Source organism: Oryctolagus cuniculus, chromosome 3 (genome assembly GCF_051225735.1).
Source record: "Oryctolagus cuniculus isolate XC-2025 breed Fujian yellow rabbit chromosome 3, ASM5122573v1, whole genome shotgun sequence".
Taxonomy (NCBI): Eukaryota; Metazoa; Chordata; class Mammalia; order Lagomorpha; family Leporidae; genus Oryctolagus; species Oryctolagus cuniculus.
Window position 1 is genome coordinate 79,599,925 of NC_142869.1, and position 15,939 is coordinate 79,615,863.

The window sequence follows — 15,939 nt, forward strand, 5'->3', positions numbered from 1 at the left end:
CTTATTGATTCACCTTCTCATGTCAACTGGCTTACAGATTTTCATTTCCACTGTGTAGTCCTGGTTCAAACCCTCGTTTCATCTTGTGGCTAAGTATTTTAACTTGTCTTCATCTCTATTATGGAGGCCAGACCACTGCGTTGCAGAAGTCCAGGCTGATGGAACCCCTCCATCCTCCCTTCTTAGGTCATTCACCATGCCACCAGTTACTTGGTAAAAGAAATATGATGGCCGGTGCCGCGGCTCGCTAGGCTAATCCTCCGCCTTGCAGCGCCGGCACACCGGGTTCTAGTCCCGGTTGGGGCGCTGAATTCTGTCCCAGTTGCCCCTCTTCCAGGCCAGCTCTCTGCTGTGGCCCGGGAGTGCAGTGGAGGATGGCCCAAGTGATTGGGCCCTGCACCCCATGGGAGACCAGGATAAGTACCTGGCTCCTGCCATCGGATCAGTGCGGTGCGCCGGCCACAGCGCGCGGGCCACTGCAGCCATTGGAGGGTGAACCAATGGCAAAGGAAGACCTTTCTCTCTGTCTCTCTCTCTCACTGTCCACTCTGCCTGTCAAAAAAAAAAAAAAAAAATGATGCTGTCACTGCCATATGCATAAAATAGGACATCGTAACATGTGATACCTTTCAATATATCTTTCCAGTTATTTTTCTAATTTGATGTCCTCTTACCTTCCACTGTGACTGACATGCCCCATACTATATCCAGTTTACACACAATCCTTAAATATTCTCTAAACAAGCACATTGTCTCCCAAACCTGATTTTTTGCACCTGCTGCTCCTTCTATTGAGACACTTTTCTCTCTGTTCCTGATCCTGACCCCGAGAACCGTCTTTCCCTTAGAATTAATCCTCCCCTACATGGCTTTCTAACAGTGATCATCCTCCATGCTATATTGGGTGCACACGCACAAGCCACATGTATGACACAGTACCCTCTTGGTTGAAAGCACTCAGTGGTGGCAGTTAAACTGAGTTGTTCAATCTTTCTTTTTTCTACTTGATTGACAGGATGAGTTTGGACATTCTATAACTGATTACTCAGTATCGCCTGATAGACTGTTTCTTCTCTTAGAATACAACTATGTGAAGGTAAAAAAGTGCTTTCTTATTATGATCTTTAAAGATTCCTATATGTTTGTTATTTTATATATCTGATTTCATGTGTATATATTTTAACATTGATACCTAAATAATACATTTGGTACTAAAAACTCATTAATTCAACATCAAAAAGTCATTCTCACTCATGAAAGGTAAACCCAGCCCATATTCAAATACTAAGAACATAAACAATACTACATTATAGGTATTAATGATATAAATTAATAAACATTTACAATAGGAAATTGTTTTTAAAATTTACATGTCTGATTTATATACATTATGTGTTATAACCACTAGTTTTTTTTGTCTCCCCTTTACATATGGTTAAGACCTCCAATAAATATTTGCTTTAAAAAAATAAACTTCCCATCCTGCAGAAGAGACTCTGCAAGTCGACCCAGAGCCCTCCCAACCCTCACATCCCAGCATAGAGATCTTTTGTGATGGGAGCCTCTGTGCCAATCACAAAGGCCCTACCAAGAACACTCAGCTGCCCCAAAACACCTAGTACCACACCCAATTCTCACAGATTAGGAAAAGGTTATGGCTTAATCACACATCCTCTTTATGTTTTGGGATGGATGGGAGTCATGAGTAAATTTAACTGCAGCTTTGTTTACTCACATATTTGGCAACAGTTGTCAAGTATAGGATGTTTTAAAACATGTAAGAAAAATTAAAACACCTGTGGCAATACTCTGCATTGAAACCAAAATACAAAGCTGGGAATTCCTATCCTTGACTCCTTTTTTCTAGGATACATAATGTGGAATGGCCTTATCTCACACACCAACACTGCTGTACTCAGGCCAAGCAAAGCATTCCCCACTCCACTTACCACCTCAGGGTGGTGACTCTCCGTCATAATGTTTACCCTGGATCCACTGCGCCTGCCTCCATTTCCTGCTCGTGAAGACTCTCTGACCATGTTCTGATAACCTTGTTAACTGTAAGAGAATCAGAATCTGATGCCAACTTCAATGCATCTGTTCCCTGTCAGTGTATTCATTTGCTGAATTCAGTGCTTCTTACTCTTATCTATAGAATAAATCACTTGAGAATATTTAAAACATTTCCAGTGTCCAGGTTCAATCCACAGGTTGATAAATTGAAACATCGGGGTAAAGCATTTTTAAAATATTTGTAGATTATTCTAATGGGAAACCAGGATTGAGTATCACTGAGTAATAGTTGTCTGTGTTTAAGAAAAAAAAAAAAAACAACAGAATATGAAGTCAGAAGAGAAATGGAAAGGAAATGCCAGCTCATTTTACTATTTAACCAGATTTGACAAATGCCATTTGATGTATACTACTGGATGTGTGAGTATTTCACTGATAGGCCTTAGTTCATAGCCACCATCATTGATGTGTGTTTGTTGTGTCACTGACATTTATCTCTGTGTTTAATTGCTCTTGATGTTTTCACTCTGTCCCCTTCCTCCTGCCATCCTTGCTTCAGGTGGTATCTAAAGTGCTTCTTCTAAAACCCAGCAGACTGTGCTGCATCTGTACTTCAACTCCACAGTGGTTTCCCCATCACACTCAGAATATGATGTCACTCTAACTATGGCATCCACAGGATCTGCATATCGGACCTCAATGTGCCCATCTTAATCCACCTCGTACCTCCCTCTCCTATACTCATGTTGGGCAGTGTTTCTCACTTCTATTTGCACCTCAAAATCACTTGGAGAGGTTTTTAAAAAACACAGATGTAAGTGGCCTACCCCAAAGCACTAACCATATAGCTGTGGGTGGTGCCCAGACACAAGTAGATTTGAGGGCTCCCAGGAGAGTAAAGGAGCCAAATTTGAGAACTTTCAAGTGCACAAGTCTTTCTTCTCCTCAAATATTACTCTCATTTCCTCCTAAGGGACAGATTACTTGCTGTGGCTGCCTCCTGGAACCCCACCCCCTACCCCCATCATTATGTGGATCTCCTTTTCAGTTGTTTCAGGTCTACATTAGACCACTTTATCTAATACATATTCCCCCTTCCACTCTGTTCCTCCCACCACCCACAACTCTATCCATCACATTAGCCGATGCTTTTTTTAATTTAATATTTTGTGATCTTTTGTTTTCTTTTTTATTTTTTTTTTTAATTTACTGCTTGCCTTTCTTAGGACCAATTTCCCTGTGTTTTTGCTACTCCTATACCGCTACCACTTAGGAATGGAGCACATAACAGATGCAGAAATAAAACAAGCAGCATCTTAGCTGCTGCACAAAGCATCCACCCCTATGCAGAGTTCTTTATATGCCTCTCTATGACTTCTTTATGACTGAGTTAGTACATTTAGAATGATTGTTACTTCCAAGCTACAAACAAGTGAGTGAAAATAAGTAAATGAATAAGTATTATATGATCTGGTATGGATGTTCTTCCAGTGTCTCTGCTGAGTGTCTAATTATCTGGAGATACTGTCTTCTATTAGGTGTTGACAATGTTCTCGAATTCTGCTAAGAGGTTCACATACATTTTTGTGCTCTTAAGATCATTGCAATCTTTATCCTCACTTCCCTAAAAAGAAAATTGAAGCTTAAAAGCAATTTACCCAATAGTACACAGCGAATCCAGGGCTGAATCCAGGTTAGAAGAGTCCAAAGCTTGTGCTCTTAAACATGATTTTTCCTGTCTTTGCACTTTAGCTTCTCTCGGCTATAGTTCTTTACCACTAAAGTCATCCGAAGAATCATCTTTTCCATAAGCCTTTCTTCCTCCCCAAGGCCTAGCAGATAATTCCTTCCACATTATATCTCTTGGCATGTCCTACTGGGATTCTTCTATTGTGATTTACTTGTCCATTCCCCCATTTACCTATGAATGCCTCAAGGAGAGGGACCCTGTGCTATCCAGTAGTGTCTGATAGATTACAGCTACCCACGTTTACAGACCAAGTAGACTGATAAATCTGTTTCAAAAGATGAAGTTAACATGTCAAACATCTTGGCTATCCTCTTACACCCCATGATGGTTTTGTCATCCTGGTGTGATCTCAGTCCTTAATATTCCTAGCCTATACCACACCTTTTGGCTTTGGCAAATATTACACTTGTAGGTTGCCCAGAAACAATCATGGGGTGTGTCAGAATAATTCAGGATTCAGGAATGTACGACTTGCAAAAAGTGGGAACTTAATAAATATTTGTTGACATGAGGGTGTAGGAGGATGAAAAGTGATAAGCAGCTAAGGTTAGGAACTCTGGCTTTGTGTCTTTTCTCTGTGGCCATGTAATTGGATGTCCTTGGGCTACCATTTCATTTATCTCATCCTTGTTAGTACAATTTGAATTTTGTAAAGATTCATTCATTTATTTGCAAAGCAGAGCAACAGAGAGAGGTGGGGGAGAGACAGGAAAACAGGGAGAGAGGAGAAAGAGAGAATCTTCCATCTACCAGTTCACTCTTCAAATTGCCACAACTTCTAGGGCTGGGTCAGACTGAAGTGAGGAGTCAGGAACTTCATCATGTCTATCATATGACTGGGAGGGGCCCAAGTTCTTGGGTCATCTGCTACTTCGGGGAGCTTTAGCAGGAAACTGGATTAGAAGCAAAGCAGCCAAGACTCAAACCAGCACTCTGATATGGGGTGCTGACATTACAAGCTGTGGCTTAACCCACTGCACCACAAAACTTCTTAACTGGGTTTATTTTATCAGAAATCTAATAGGTAGCTAGTCTACACTAGTCTAAACTCAAGATATCTAAAGATGAATAAGACACAGTTTCTTACTTGTAGTAGTATGGTTGGAAAGATAGACATATGGAGGCTGGAATTGTGGTAAAATGGGTTAAGCCACTACCTACAATGCCAGCATCCTACATGGGAGCCAGTTGGAGTGCCAGTAGCTCCACTTCTAATCCAGCTCGCTGCTAATGTTCCTGATAAAGCAGTGGAAGATGGCCCAAGTGCTTGGGCTTCTGTTACCCACGTGAGAGACCTTGATGAAGCTCCTGGCTCCTGGATCCTGGCTTTGGTCTGGCTACTCCTGGCCATTGCAACCATTTGGGGAGTAAACCAGCAAATGGAAACTCTTTCTCTCTGTGTCTCCCTTTGTAACTGCATTTCAAAAAAGTAAAATAAGTCATTTAAATAAAAGGAAAGGCAGACATATAGACAAGTGACTTCTTTTAAAGTATATTTAATTTGCATGTATATCCATATACAGATATTTTCCATAAATGCAAATGTAATCATACGCATACTTTTTATCTTAAGTCTTATTATTTTGCTTTTGTCTCTTGGTTCTGTGGAGTCTACTGCTATCTATCCATATTGTATATTTTTCTCCTTGATCAAATAACCGTGAAAATGTTTAGGCATTATTTCTAGTTATTATTTGTATTATTTTTGGAATCCTATTTTACATACATTTTGGTAATTTATATACATTTCTCACTCAATAATACCCTGTAGTACTATTTCCAATTTATTTGATACAGTTCTAATTCATTTTTTTAAATTAATAGACTACTTTTTTTAGAGAAGCTTTAGGTTTACAGAAAATGAGCAGAGAATTCTTGTACACTCCTTCATCTTTCCCTCCCCAGTTTCCCTACTAATATCTTGCATAGTGTGGTATTTTTGTTATATTGAAGAGTCAATACTGATATATTATTATTAACTAAAATTCATACTTTACATTAGAGTTTTACTGTGAATTTTGACAAATTTTTAAGGACACGTGTCCATCATCATTGTATCACACAGAATAGTTTCACTTCTCTAAAATCCGTCATATTCTACCATTTCATCCATCTCACCATTCTAATCCCTGCAATGACTGACTGTTTTAGTATTTCCATTGTTTTTCCTTTTCCAAAAAGTCAAATGATACCACTTCAAAAAGTTTATGGGGATTAGAATTAAAAGCTAGTTGGTGCAAAAATGTTTGGAAATACATGCATACTAGCAGGTCTTTAATAATTCTTGAGAAATATGTATCATGAATAAACAATGCATGAATTTCAAAAATTTTTGCACAAAAATAAACATATTTTAATTCCACTTTCTACAGTGGTAATCCTACATTATGTAAGCTGTTCAGAGTAGCATTATTTCACTTTGCAATACATATATGAGGTTCCTCCACATTTTGTTATCATGGAATAATATTACATTTATCAATCTGTCTCAGTTTGTTTATCAATTCACCTTTTGAAAGATATCTTCATTTTTTCCAAGTTTTGACAATTGTGAATAAAGCTATTGTAGACATTTCCTGTGTAAGTCTTTTGTGGGTGCAAGCTTTCAACTAATTTAATTTTCTGGTAAAGTCATTTGGATTTGATATTTTCTCTATGTAGAGGTTTTACTTTATGGATTTAATGTGTTTATTAGATGTAAGAATACTCAGATTTTCTTGTTTCTTATTTGGTAAATTATTTTCAAGAATTTATTTTTGGATTTTCAAAATGTGTTGGAAAAATGTTTATAATTATCTTTCATAAGTTGTTAATGTTGCCACAGTCTGTTATCTTTTTTTAAAAAATTATTTTATTTATTTGAAAGACAGAGTTACAGAGAGAGGTAGAGACAGAGAGAGAGGTCTTCCATCCGCTGGTTCACTCCCCAGATGGCTGCAATGGCCAGAGATGAGCTGATCGGAAGCCAATAGCCAGGAGCTTCTTCCACGGCTCCCACATGGGTGCAGGGGCCAAAGGACTTGGGCCATCTTTTTCTGCCTTCCCAGGCCATGGCCAAGAGCTGGATCAGAGGAGGGACTAGAACTGACGGCCATATGGAATGCTGGTGCTTCAGGCCAGGGCTTTAACCCGCCCCATCACAGTCTGTTATGATGTCTCATTTTCATTTCTGATGTTGTCCGTTTGTAATTTGCTTCTCCTCTCTTTACAAGGTTAGCAATTTTATTCATGTTTTCCAAGAATCAATGTTTGGTTCAACTGATTTTTCACTATTGTATGTTTTCCACATGACTACTGCCTTCTATTACTTCTTTTCTTCTAAGTATTTTGGTTTTAAGTTGACATTCAATTTTTAGCTCACTGATATGGCTATTTAGGATACTGATGTGTGACTTTGAATTTTGTTATTATTTATATTGCTAGATATCTTTAAAAAATCTTAATACTTTACATCATCATTAACAGTATACAAAAGTAAATATTTTCCACATAATTACTGACAATAGAATCATTTATTCTTTGAATATTTTAACAGAAAGATGAGCAAAAAATGAAAATTGCACTTTACTAAGCAGATGATCTTAACACACTATACCAAATGCTAGGAATGTTTGTGCAAAAAGTGGTATTTGGACCCAGCATGGTGCTGAGAAGATTCCTTATAGAGAGTGGTGCCAGAGCTAGGTTATTAATTAAGTCCAGAGGAGTTGGCAACAAATGCAAAATTCCAAGAACCTAGGAATCTAGATAATTATAAAATATAATAAAATTGGAGAATTCTACATTTATTTATTTATTATATCTATCATCTGGAGGTTCTATAACAAGTGGCCAAACTATTATGAATCACAGAAGCTTGAAGTATTTGTTTTCTTTTTTTAGCAATGGAGGCATTCTTATACAGCTTCTTATGACATTTATGACTTGAATAAAAGGTTAGTGATTTTCTCTTGAAGTCTATGAGGTTTTTATAGGAAACCCTACCATGAGTTATTCTTTGGATAATGTTTCTTTTTTTACTTTTTTCCAGGCAGCTGATTACGGAAGAGAGAATTCCAAACAACACACAGTGGATCACATGGGCACCAGAGGGTCATAGATTGGTTAGTAACTCTCCTGATGTCAGAGAAATATTGGCTCATACATTTTTTTTTAAAGATTTATTTGAAAGAGTTACACAGAGAGAGGAGAGGTATATATATATATAGATCTATCTATCTATCTATATATATATATATATATATATATATAGAGAGAGAGAGAGAGAGAGAGAGAGAAAGGTCTTCCATCCAATAGTTCACTCCCCAGATGGCTGCAACGGCCAGAGCTGCGCCGATCCAAAGCCAGGAGCTTCTTCCAGGTCTCCCACATGGGTGCAGGGGCCAAAGGACTTGGGCCATCTTCTACTGCTTTCCAGGTCATAGCAGAGAGCTGTATCAAAAGAGGAGCAGCTGGGACTAGAACCAGAACCCATATGGGATGCCAGCGCTTCAGGCCAGGGCTTTTAACCCGCTATGCCACAGCACTACTTTCCCCACCCCCCATTGGCTCATACTTGTCATATGCGGAAGCTACTAACTCATTTGCGTATTTACAAAATAGACATCTTGGGCCGGTGCCAAGGCTCACTTGGTTAATCCTCCAACTGCGGCGCCAGTGCCAGCATCCCATATGGGCGCCGGGTTCTAGTCCCGGTTGCTCCTCTTCCAGTCCAGCTCTCTGCTGTGGCCCGGGAGGGCAGTGGAGGATGGCCCCAGTGCTTGGGCCCCTGCACCTGCATGGGAAACCAGGAGGAAGCAACTGGCTCCTGGCTTCAGAACGGCGCAGTGCTGGCCATCGCGGCCATTTGGGGAGTGAACCAACGGAAAGAAGACCTTTCTCTCTGTCTCTCTCACTATCTATAACTCTATCTGTCAAATAAAAAAAAAAAAATAGATATCTTAAGAAATGAATACTTTGTTACAAAATATGGTGTTATTGTCCAAGACAATCTATTTTTTGCTAGTCTAACACAACAAATACAATTGAAAGCTTCCAAATTTCTATTAGGGAAGGGGATAGATTTTCCCTGGGAAAATGCTCACTAAATTCTTAAGTTTCTGACTTCTGTGTCACTATAGATTTTCATGTTCCACAATGCTGGAAGAACATCAGGAGTTTAAAGCATTTAAATAAGACAATGAATTGTTTACTTGCATTCAAACTTTTCTCTCTTGAGAATGCACCTGCATCCCTTCTACTAAACATTTCCAAAAGAAATGCACAAGCATGTATCATCCTGTAGAAGTGGCCATCTTCCAGGTCTTTAATCAACCTTAACATTCAAATGGTGGTAGCTGTAATTTTCTTATTTTTAAACTGGTAGGATTGTTTTTAGGATTATTTTTGAGATCATAGCCTGTATACTTAACAATTTAAGAATGAGAGAGAAGGAGGAAATAAATGACTTTTCATTCTCAATTTGAACATCTAACTGTAGTCATCATGACAGTGTGTAAATAAATGTTTTTGAAATTCCAGGATAAAATATACTATGAGATTATTATTGACACCATTACTTTCTTTTTATTTTTCTAGGCGTATGTTTGGAACAATGATATTTATGTGAAGCTTGAACCAAATTTACCAAGTCAGAGGATCACATGGACAGGAAAAGCAGATGTAATATATAATGGAATAACTGACTGGGTTTATGAAGGTAGAGATTTTAAAGCTTATTCAAGTCATAAAATTTATAAGCTTTTAAAAACACATAAGCCTTTCTTTAAAATGGGGACATTCAACAGAATACAAAATAGGTTACATTTTAAAAAGTGTCATCAGATCTCCTTTAAAAGTCACAACACCAGGTGTCTCAAAGACCAGGAATGTCCTCACCGTAACTACTGCCGCTTCTGCCCTCCTTGTCTCACAATGCTACTCTTCTCTTTGTTTCCTTCCACAAAGGGCCCTTCTGTGTAGGTAGCTGTTCTGTCTTGACTGAGGCATCAAAACCTCCAGATTAAACATCAGCTGTTTCTCTAACCAGGCCTACCTAACCTAAGAGTTCCTAAGGAAATCTAACACTCAAAAAGATTATAAAATATTGTCCAGAGGTGGGAGAGTCAAGGGGAAGAAATGCCTGTTCTATAGAGAGTTTGTGTTCATTTGAACTTGCACAAATCATAATTTCCAGCTTTTAAAGAAGAAAAAAATAATTAGAAAGGCTCAGGAAAAAGTGAGTAAAAAGGATGAATACAAAGTGAATAAAGGGGCTGGCGCCATGGCTCACTTGGTTAATCTTCCTGCAGTGCCAGCATCCTTTATGTGCACTGGGTTCTAGTCCCGGCTGGAGGACCAGGAGGAAGTACCTGGCTCCTGGCTTCGGATCGGTGCAGCGCCGGCTGTGGCAGCCATTCGGGGAGTGAACCAATGGAAGGAAGACATTTCTGTCTGTGTTTCTCTCACAATGTCTATAACTCTGTCAAATAAATTTTTTTAAAAAAAGTAAATAAAGTGTTCAAACGGAATATTCTTTTTTAGGTTAAAGAGTTTTAGAAACTATTAAGAAAATATTTTAGAAACTCAGAATATGTTTTCTAAAGGGTTACCTTTGTCTATAGTTGCCAAGATGAAAGGCATTTTAAGGCTGTTCCAAACCTTTGACAAGATTGCCTCATACTTATTGGAAAGATTCATTCTGGTTTCATTCCTATTATTTCTTCTTTTTAGTTAAAAAAGTTTTTCTTCATGACCTAATTTTGCTTCTTATCCAATATAAGTCATGTTCAATTAGTAGATAACATTATAACAACAAATCATGTTTAACGAAAGATATATTGCCATGGCCCAGAAATAATTGTTTTGATCAAAACTTATAATGAAATGTGCTAACCCTAGTTCTTAGAGGTTCTTTAACACTTGTAGGACTGCACAGCCAGCCTGCAGGATCATCCTTATGAAGAGGATAAAACCTCTTCCCAAAATCATGATCCCCTTGCTCACACTCCAGGTGCAGCTTGGTGTCTCTAAGAGAAAAACTCAGCCAACACTTAACGTTCTTTCTAAGGTAGCTAATGGCAGGAGAGATCTCACCTTGCCTGTTCATGACTAAGTCACTCACATGCGAAAGATGACTTTATAGCTCCAGAGTGGGCCTTTCTCTAAAAACTGATTCATCAGGGGTAGGTGTACACTTTGTGCAGTGGTTAAGATGCCACCCCACCTGGGGCATATTTATCCTACATCAAAGTGCCTAGATTTGAGTCCAGTTTCACTTAATGAGAGAGATTGAGAGAGACTTCATTACCTAGAGAGAAATTATTGCATTGTCAATGTGGAAAACGAAGGTTCTATATTCCACCATAAACACTAATTCAAAACAAAGAACACTTCTTGCTATTTGCACTTGCAAGCAGTTTTTTGAAAACAAAAATCTTGCTCTGTGTCTGTTTTCTGTCATTTCAACTATGTTGTAGATAAAAATCTAGGGGTAACTGGTATAAGGAGTGAGACATCAACTCAATATGTGAGGATGTTTTTAGCAGAAAACTTCGACATGGAATCCCTAGATCTGAGTTCCAGTTCTCATCTCATTCAATCTCTAAACTTCAGTTTCCTTCTCTGTAATTTGGGCTGTGGGGAGCAACTCGGACTAGACTAAGTTACTGGAATTAAGACTTATTCTATGCATCTGCTCTCCCACAATATGGCTCTGGGAGAGGAGTAAACAACTTTTACACAGCTGCCTCCAGTTCGACCAATAACCTGCAGGAGCTGATCCTGCTCCTGATTGGAGGAGAGCAGCGTACTCGGCATGTGGGTAGCAGAGTTGGGATTGGTGGAAGAGGACTATAAAGGAGGAGAGAGACAACATGCACCAGGAACATCTAAGGGGAACATCCGGATAACATCTGAGCAGCCCCCGAGAGAGCCGGCCGGCGGTGTGCCACTCCCCCGCAGAAGTGGGGAAAGTGGCAGGGGGGCCCACCCCTCCACGGAGGTGGAGGGACGGCAGCCAACCCAGGAAGAACCAGCAGCAAACCCGGGAAGGGCCGAGCAGACAAAAGAACAGCGCAGGGTCTAGTGTCGTTCCTCCGTGAAGAGGGGGAGCGACATTGGGCCATGAATGGGTTCATCTAGGGATCTTTCTGAAGACTAAACTAGATGTGTTCTGTAAATTTTAAATCTCTCAGGCCGGCGCCGCGGCTCACTAGGCTAATCCTCCGCCTAGTGGCGCTGGCACACCGGGTTCTAGTCCCGGTCGGGGCGCCGGATTCTGTCCCGGTTGCCCCTCTTCCAGGCCAGCCCTCTGCTGTGGCCAGGGAGTGCAGTGGAGGATGGCCCAGGTGCTTGGGCCCTGCACCCCATGGGAGACCAGGAGAAGCACCTGGCTCCTGGCTCCTGCCATCGGATCAGTGCGGTGTGCCGGCCGCAGCACGGCAGCCATTGGAGGGTGAACCAACGGCAAAGGAAGACCTTTCTCTCTGTCTCTCTCTCTTACTGTCCACTCTGCCTGTCAAAAAAAAAAAAAAAATTTAAATATCTACTTAAATGTAACTTAAAAGGAGAGCAGGCTGCCTTGCTAGGAAGTAGGTTTTCTGCTTCTAGAAATGCTGAACTAGAGCTAGAAAGGAGCATGGACTTAAGTCTGACAGCTCTGGATTAATTTTTGGTTCTATCAATTATTAGGCTTGTGATCCTAGGCAAATTTCTTATCTTTTTAGGCCTGCCTCACTTTGTCCATCTGTAGAATGGGTTATTGTGAGCATTAGCTTAAATAATAGATGTCAGTTCTTATCAATGATTAGTATATAGTTAGCACGCATCAAATGTCAGCTATTGAAATTATTATCAAATTGTATTGTTGTTATTAATTTTACTATGACAAGAAGTGCCACTATTGTTATTATTATTGAAAATGCATTTGGAAGCAACCTGTGAAGAGGCCTTCATCAATAGAAAAGTGCTTGGGATATATCAATTCCTAACCCTAAGATTCTAGCTGCTTCGCCTTTGCTTTTCACATTTACACTCACATCATGACATGAGACTTGGAGATTAATAAGGAGTCTCCACCCAATCTACTTGGATCCTCCATCCCTAGTTGGTAAAAGTGGTGCTGACATTTTAAGATACTTGAATGTCCCACACATTGACCCTATAATAAGCATAGGAAGGAGTGACCTTTGCCAGAGTTTGAGAATAAGCCAAATATTGCACTGGAAAGCAAGACCTTTTCTTTCATTTGCCTATCTCTTTGACCCTTTTCCCTCTCCCATCCTATATACCAGAGAAGGGCGTTAATCCAAGGAAGTCATCAAGTTTCTAGGCTGGGCAAAAGGGATGCTTCTCAGTGGGGTCTCATGAAGTTCCTTGCCATTCTAAATCCATCCTTCCCACACCTAGTTTGTGCCAAGAGTAGTAAACTCTGGGCACCATATTGGTTTCATAGCCTGGAGCTACACACCACCCACCAGTACCCTGTGGGCTCAGTACAAACTGAGCCCAGTTGGGGAGAGTATGTTGGCATGTGGACTGTTTGAAAAATTAGAAAAGAGAATCAGCCTCCTGTGTGAAATTTACTTTTAGTATGTTTTGAGGCATAAATTTAGAGGATTATAAGATAAAGAAAAACTGTAGAGCTTATATTAAATATTGCGTGCTAAAATATTCTAAAATGGTCCAACGGGTTACTTATTTTTACAATCCAGATATATCCCTGTAGATTTTATTTTTATTCATTTGTATTACTCTGATTTTGGAAGCCCAGCAAATGCAAAGTGATTCATTAGTTGAACTCTACTGTAATTACTAAAGCTAATGAGAACAATATTTTGAATGCCAAAGCCAATTTATCAGCTATTTCTTGTAAGACAACAATTTATGTCTTTTTTTCAGAGGAAGTCTTTAGTGCCTACTCTGCTCTGTGGTGGTCTCCAAACGGCACTTTTCTAGCATATGCCCAATTCAACGACACTGGAGTCCCACTTATTGAATACTCGTTCTACTCTGATGAGGCATTGCAGTACCCAAAGACTGTGCGGATTCCATATCCTAAGGTCTGTGCTCCTTTTCGTAGAGTGTTTCTGTGATTTGATGGGAAGAGAATGGTTTCATGTAATCCCTTCCTGCTAATGAAAATATTGTCAGTCTCTCTTCAACAGCTTGCTGTGATTACTCTTGCTGAAGTCAACAGCATCTGGCAATTTTAAAGTATTTTTATTATCCCAGGAAAGAGTGTGATTTAAGGTTTTTGTAATTTCTCCAAAAACTTTGAGGAATGACAAGCAGTAAAAGATGGGGAAAATGCTTTTGAAAGAGGTAGGGGGGAATGAAAATGTTTGAATGGAAGATAAGAGAGGCTTAATTGAATCAGAAGCTCATCTCATTTGTAGAAGTTGGAATGTGCCCTAGATGAAGTTGAAAAGCTTGGTTATGTATCAGTTTGTATTACTAATTAACAGGATACAGTACATGACTAGTTTTGGTGGTTCTATTATAGACTTGGCACTAATATCAATTTTGCATGTCCTACATTTGTAATAATAGTGGAACGTCTTGGTATGCAAAGCTGATTTCCCCCTCCAGGATCTGTGTTTATTAAAATTGAAGAGCTCTGTTAAGCAGTTTAAGCCAAGGAGAGGGGGATTTAGAAGGAAACCAGGGACTCTTCCTAGTACCATACTAATAATGGCCACAGCACTGTCTGTAGGAAAAAATCTACTAGCAAAGTGTTTTTGCTGTAAGCCATTTGGAAAAAGGGATTTTTATTTTTACCAACTCAATTTGCTTTATGAAGAGCTGCCATTTTAGGAAGAGAGGAAGTAAAAAGAAAAAAAAAAGATCAGAGACTAAATATGGAGATGTTTTCTGTGGAATGTTATTTTTTGATGAGCAAAATTGGCAAAAAAAACTCATAAAATGTTCTCACTAAAAATATCATATTATTTCTAACTAATCTGTCAATTGAAGATCTATGTGTATATTTAGAAAGGTTTTATAGGTTTCTGTCATAATATTGACTGTAAAGTTCCAACATAGCGAACCTGAATTTGGAGTGTAAATTGTGGCTTTCTAATTAGCATCATTGGCTCTCGGCTCAGGTACTAATTTTCCTGATGGATTGTGTCTTTGGCAGAACCGAAGGTGTTCTTCATGGTGACAGCCATCAAAGACTTGTCTTGTGGAGTCAGGATATATATGCAAATAATAGAATTGATTTTCAAAGGTTTATCCTTGCTTGCACAAAATGTATATATTATAAACATATCAACATTCATTATTTAAACAGAAGTGCTTTGGACCTTCATACTACATAGATATGTAAATATAACTTTCATATATAAACGTATATATTATATTTCTGCCTGAACATGAAAAGGTTATATTGTTCCTTTTATTTTTATTAAATGGTTTGAATATGTCTGATTGGCATAATTTTATGGCCATAATGCAGATGTTTTTGTGCAGCTTTAAATTCGTACAGCAATGTTACTTTTTTGTCAACACCAATTCTGTGATTGTTTTTTCCCTAGGCAGGAGCTGTGAATCCAACTGTAAGGTTCTTTGTTGTAAATACAGACTCTCTGAGCTCAATCACCAATGCCACTTCCGTACAAATCACTGCACCTGCTTCCATGCTAATAGGGTAAGACTCTTCACTGGAATTCTTAGGTTCTGAACAGTTTCACACTCCCCAGAAAGAACATTTCCAACAGAATGGCAGCATCTCATTGTGTCACTCAGCCTGGCAGTCATTCATTCTTTAATTTAGCAAATCTCTTGAGCCCTTACTTCCTGTCTGGGCACCATTCTAATGGTGGGGGTGCATCCAAAACAGAGCAGCAGCCTTCCCAGTGTCATGAAGCCTGCGCTCAGATTAGGGGGGGCAGACAACTGCCAGATAATTAAATAACAATATAAAATGCCAAGTGATAATAGATATTGTGAAGAAAATCAAAGCAAGGCAAAGTGATGGACTAGCCCGAGAGGACAGAGGATCTAAGATTACCAGTGAGCAGTGATGCGAGGAAAGGGTGGGGCCTGTCCACAGGGAAACCTGGGGGAACAGCAAAGCACAAAGGAAGAGCCAGTGCAAAGACGCTGCCGAGGGAACATGCTCAGGGCCTTGGAGGAGCCGCGATGAGTCCGCATGGCCTGGAGCCTTCTGAGTGAAGAGAATGGTGGGGGATGAG

General features: G+C 39.5%; 1 protein-coding gene across 2 annotated transcripts in view; it reads left to right on the top strand.

Moving 5' to 3' along the window:
• DPP4 (dipeptidyl peptidase 4) overlaps nucleotides 1–15,939 on the top strand; it is an 88,254-nt gene that overhangs the window by 31,066 nt on the left and 41,249 nt on the right. For both annotated transcript variants that reach the window (XM_008258668.5, XM_017342895.4), the window contains 6 exons: nucleotides 1,016–1,096; nucleotides 7,646–7,698; nucleotides 7,794–7,866; nucleotides 9,341–9,461; nucleotides 13,643–13,803; nucleotides 15,280–15,392. In XM_008258668.5, coding sequence (XP_008256890.1) covers nucleotides 1,016–1,096; nucleotides 7,646–7,698; nucleotides 7,794–7,866; nucleotides 9,341–9,461; nucleotides 13,643–13,803; nucleotides 15,280–15,392 — 602 coding nt within the window. The remainder of the gene's footprint in view (nucleotides 1–1,015; nucleotides 1,097–7,645; nucleotides 7,699–7,793; nucleotides 7,867–9,340; nucleotides 9,462–13,642; nucleotides 13,804–15,279; nucleotides 15,393–15,939) is intronic.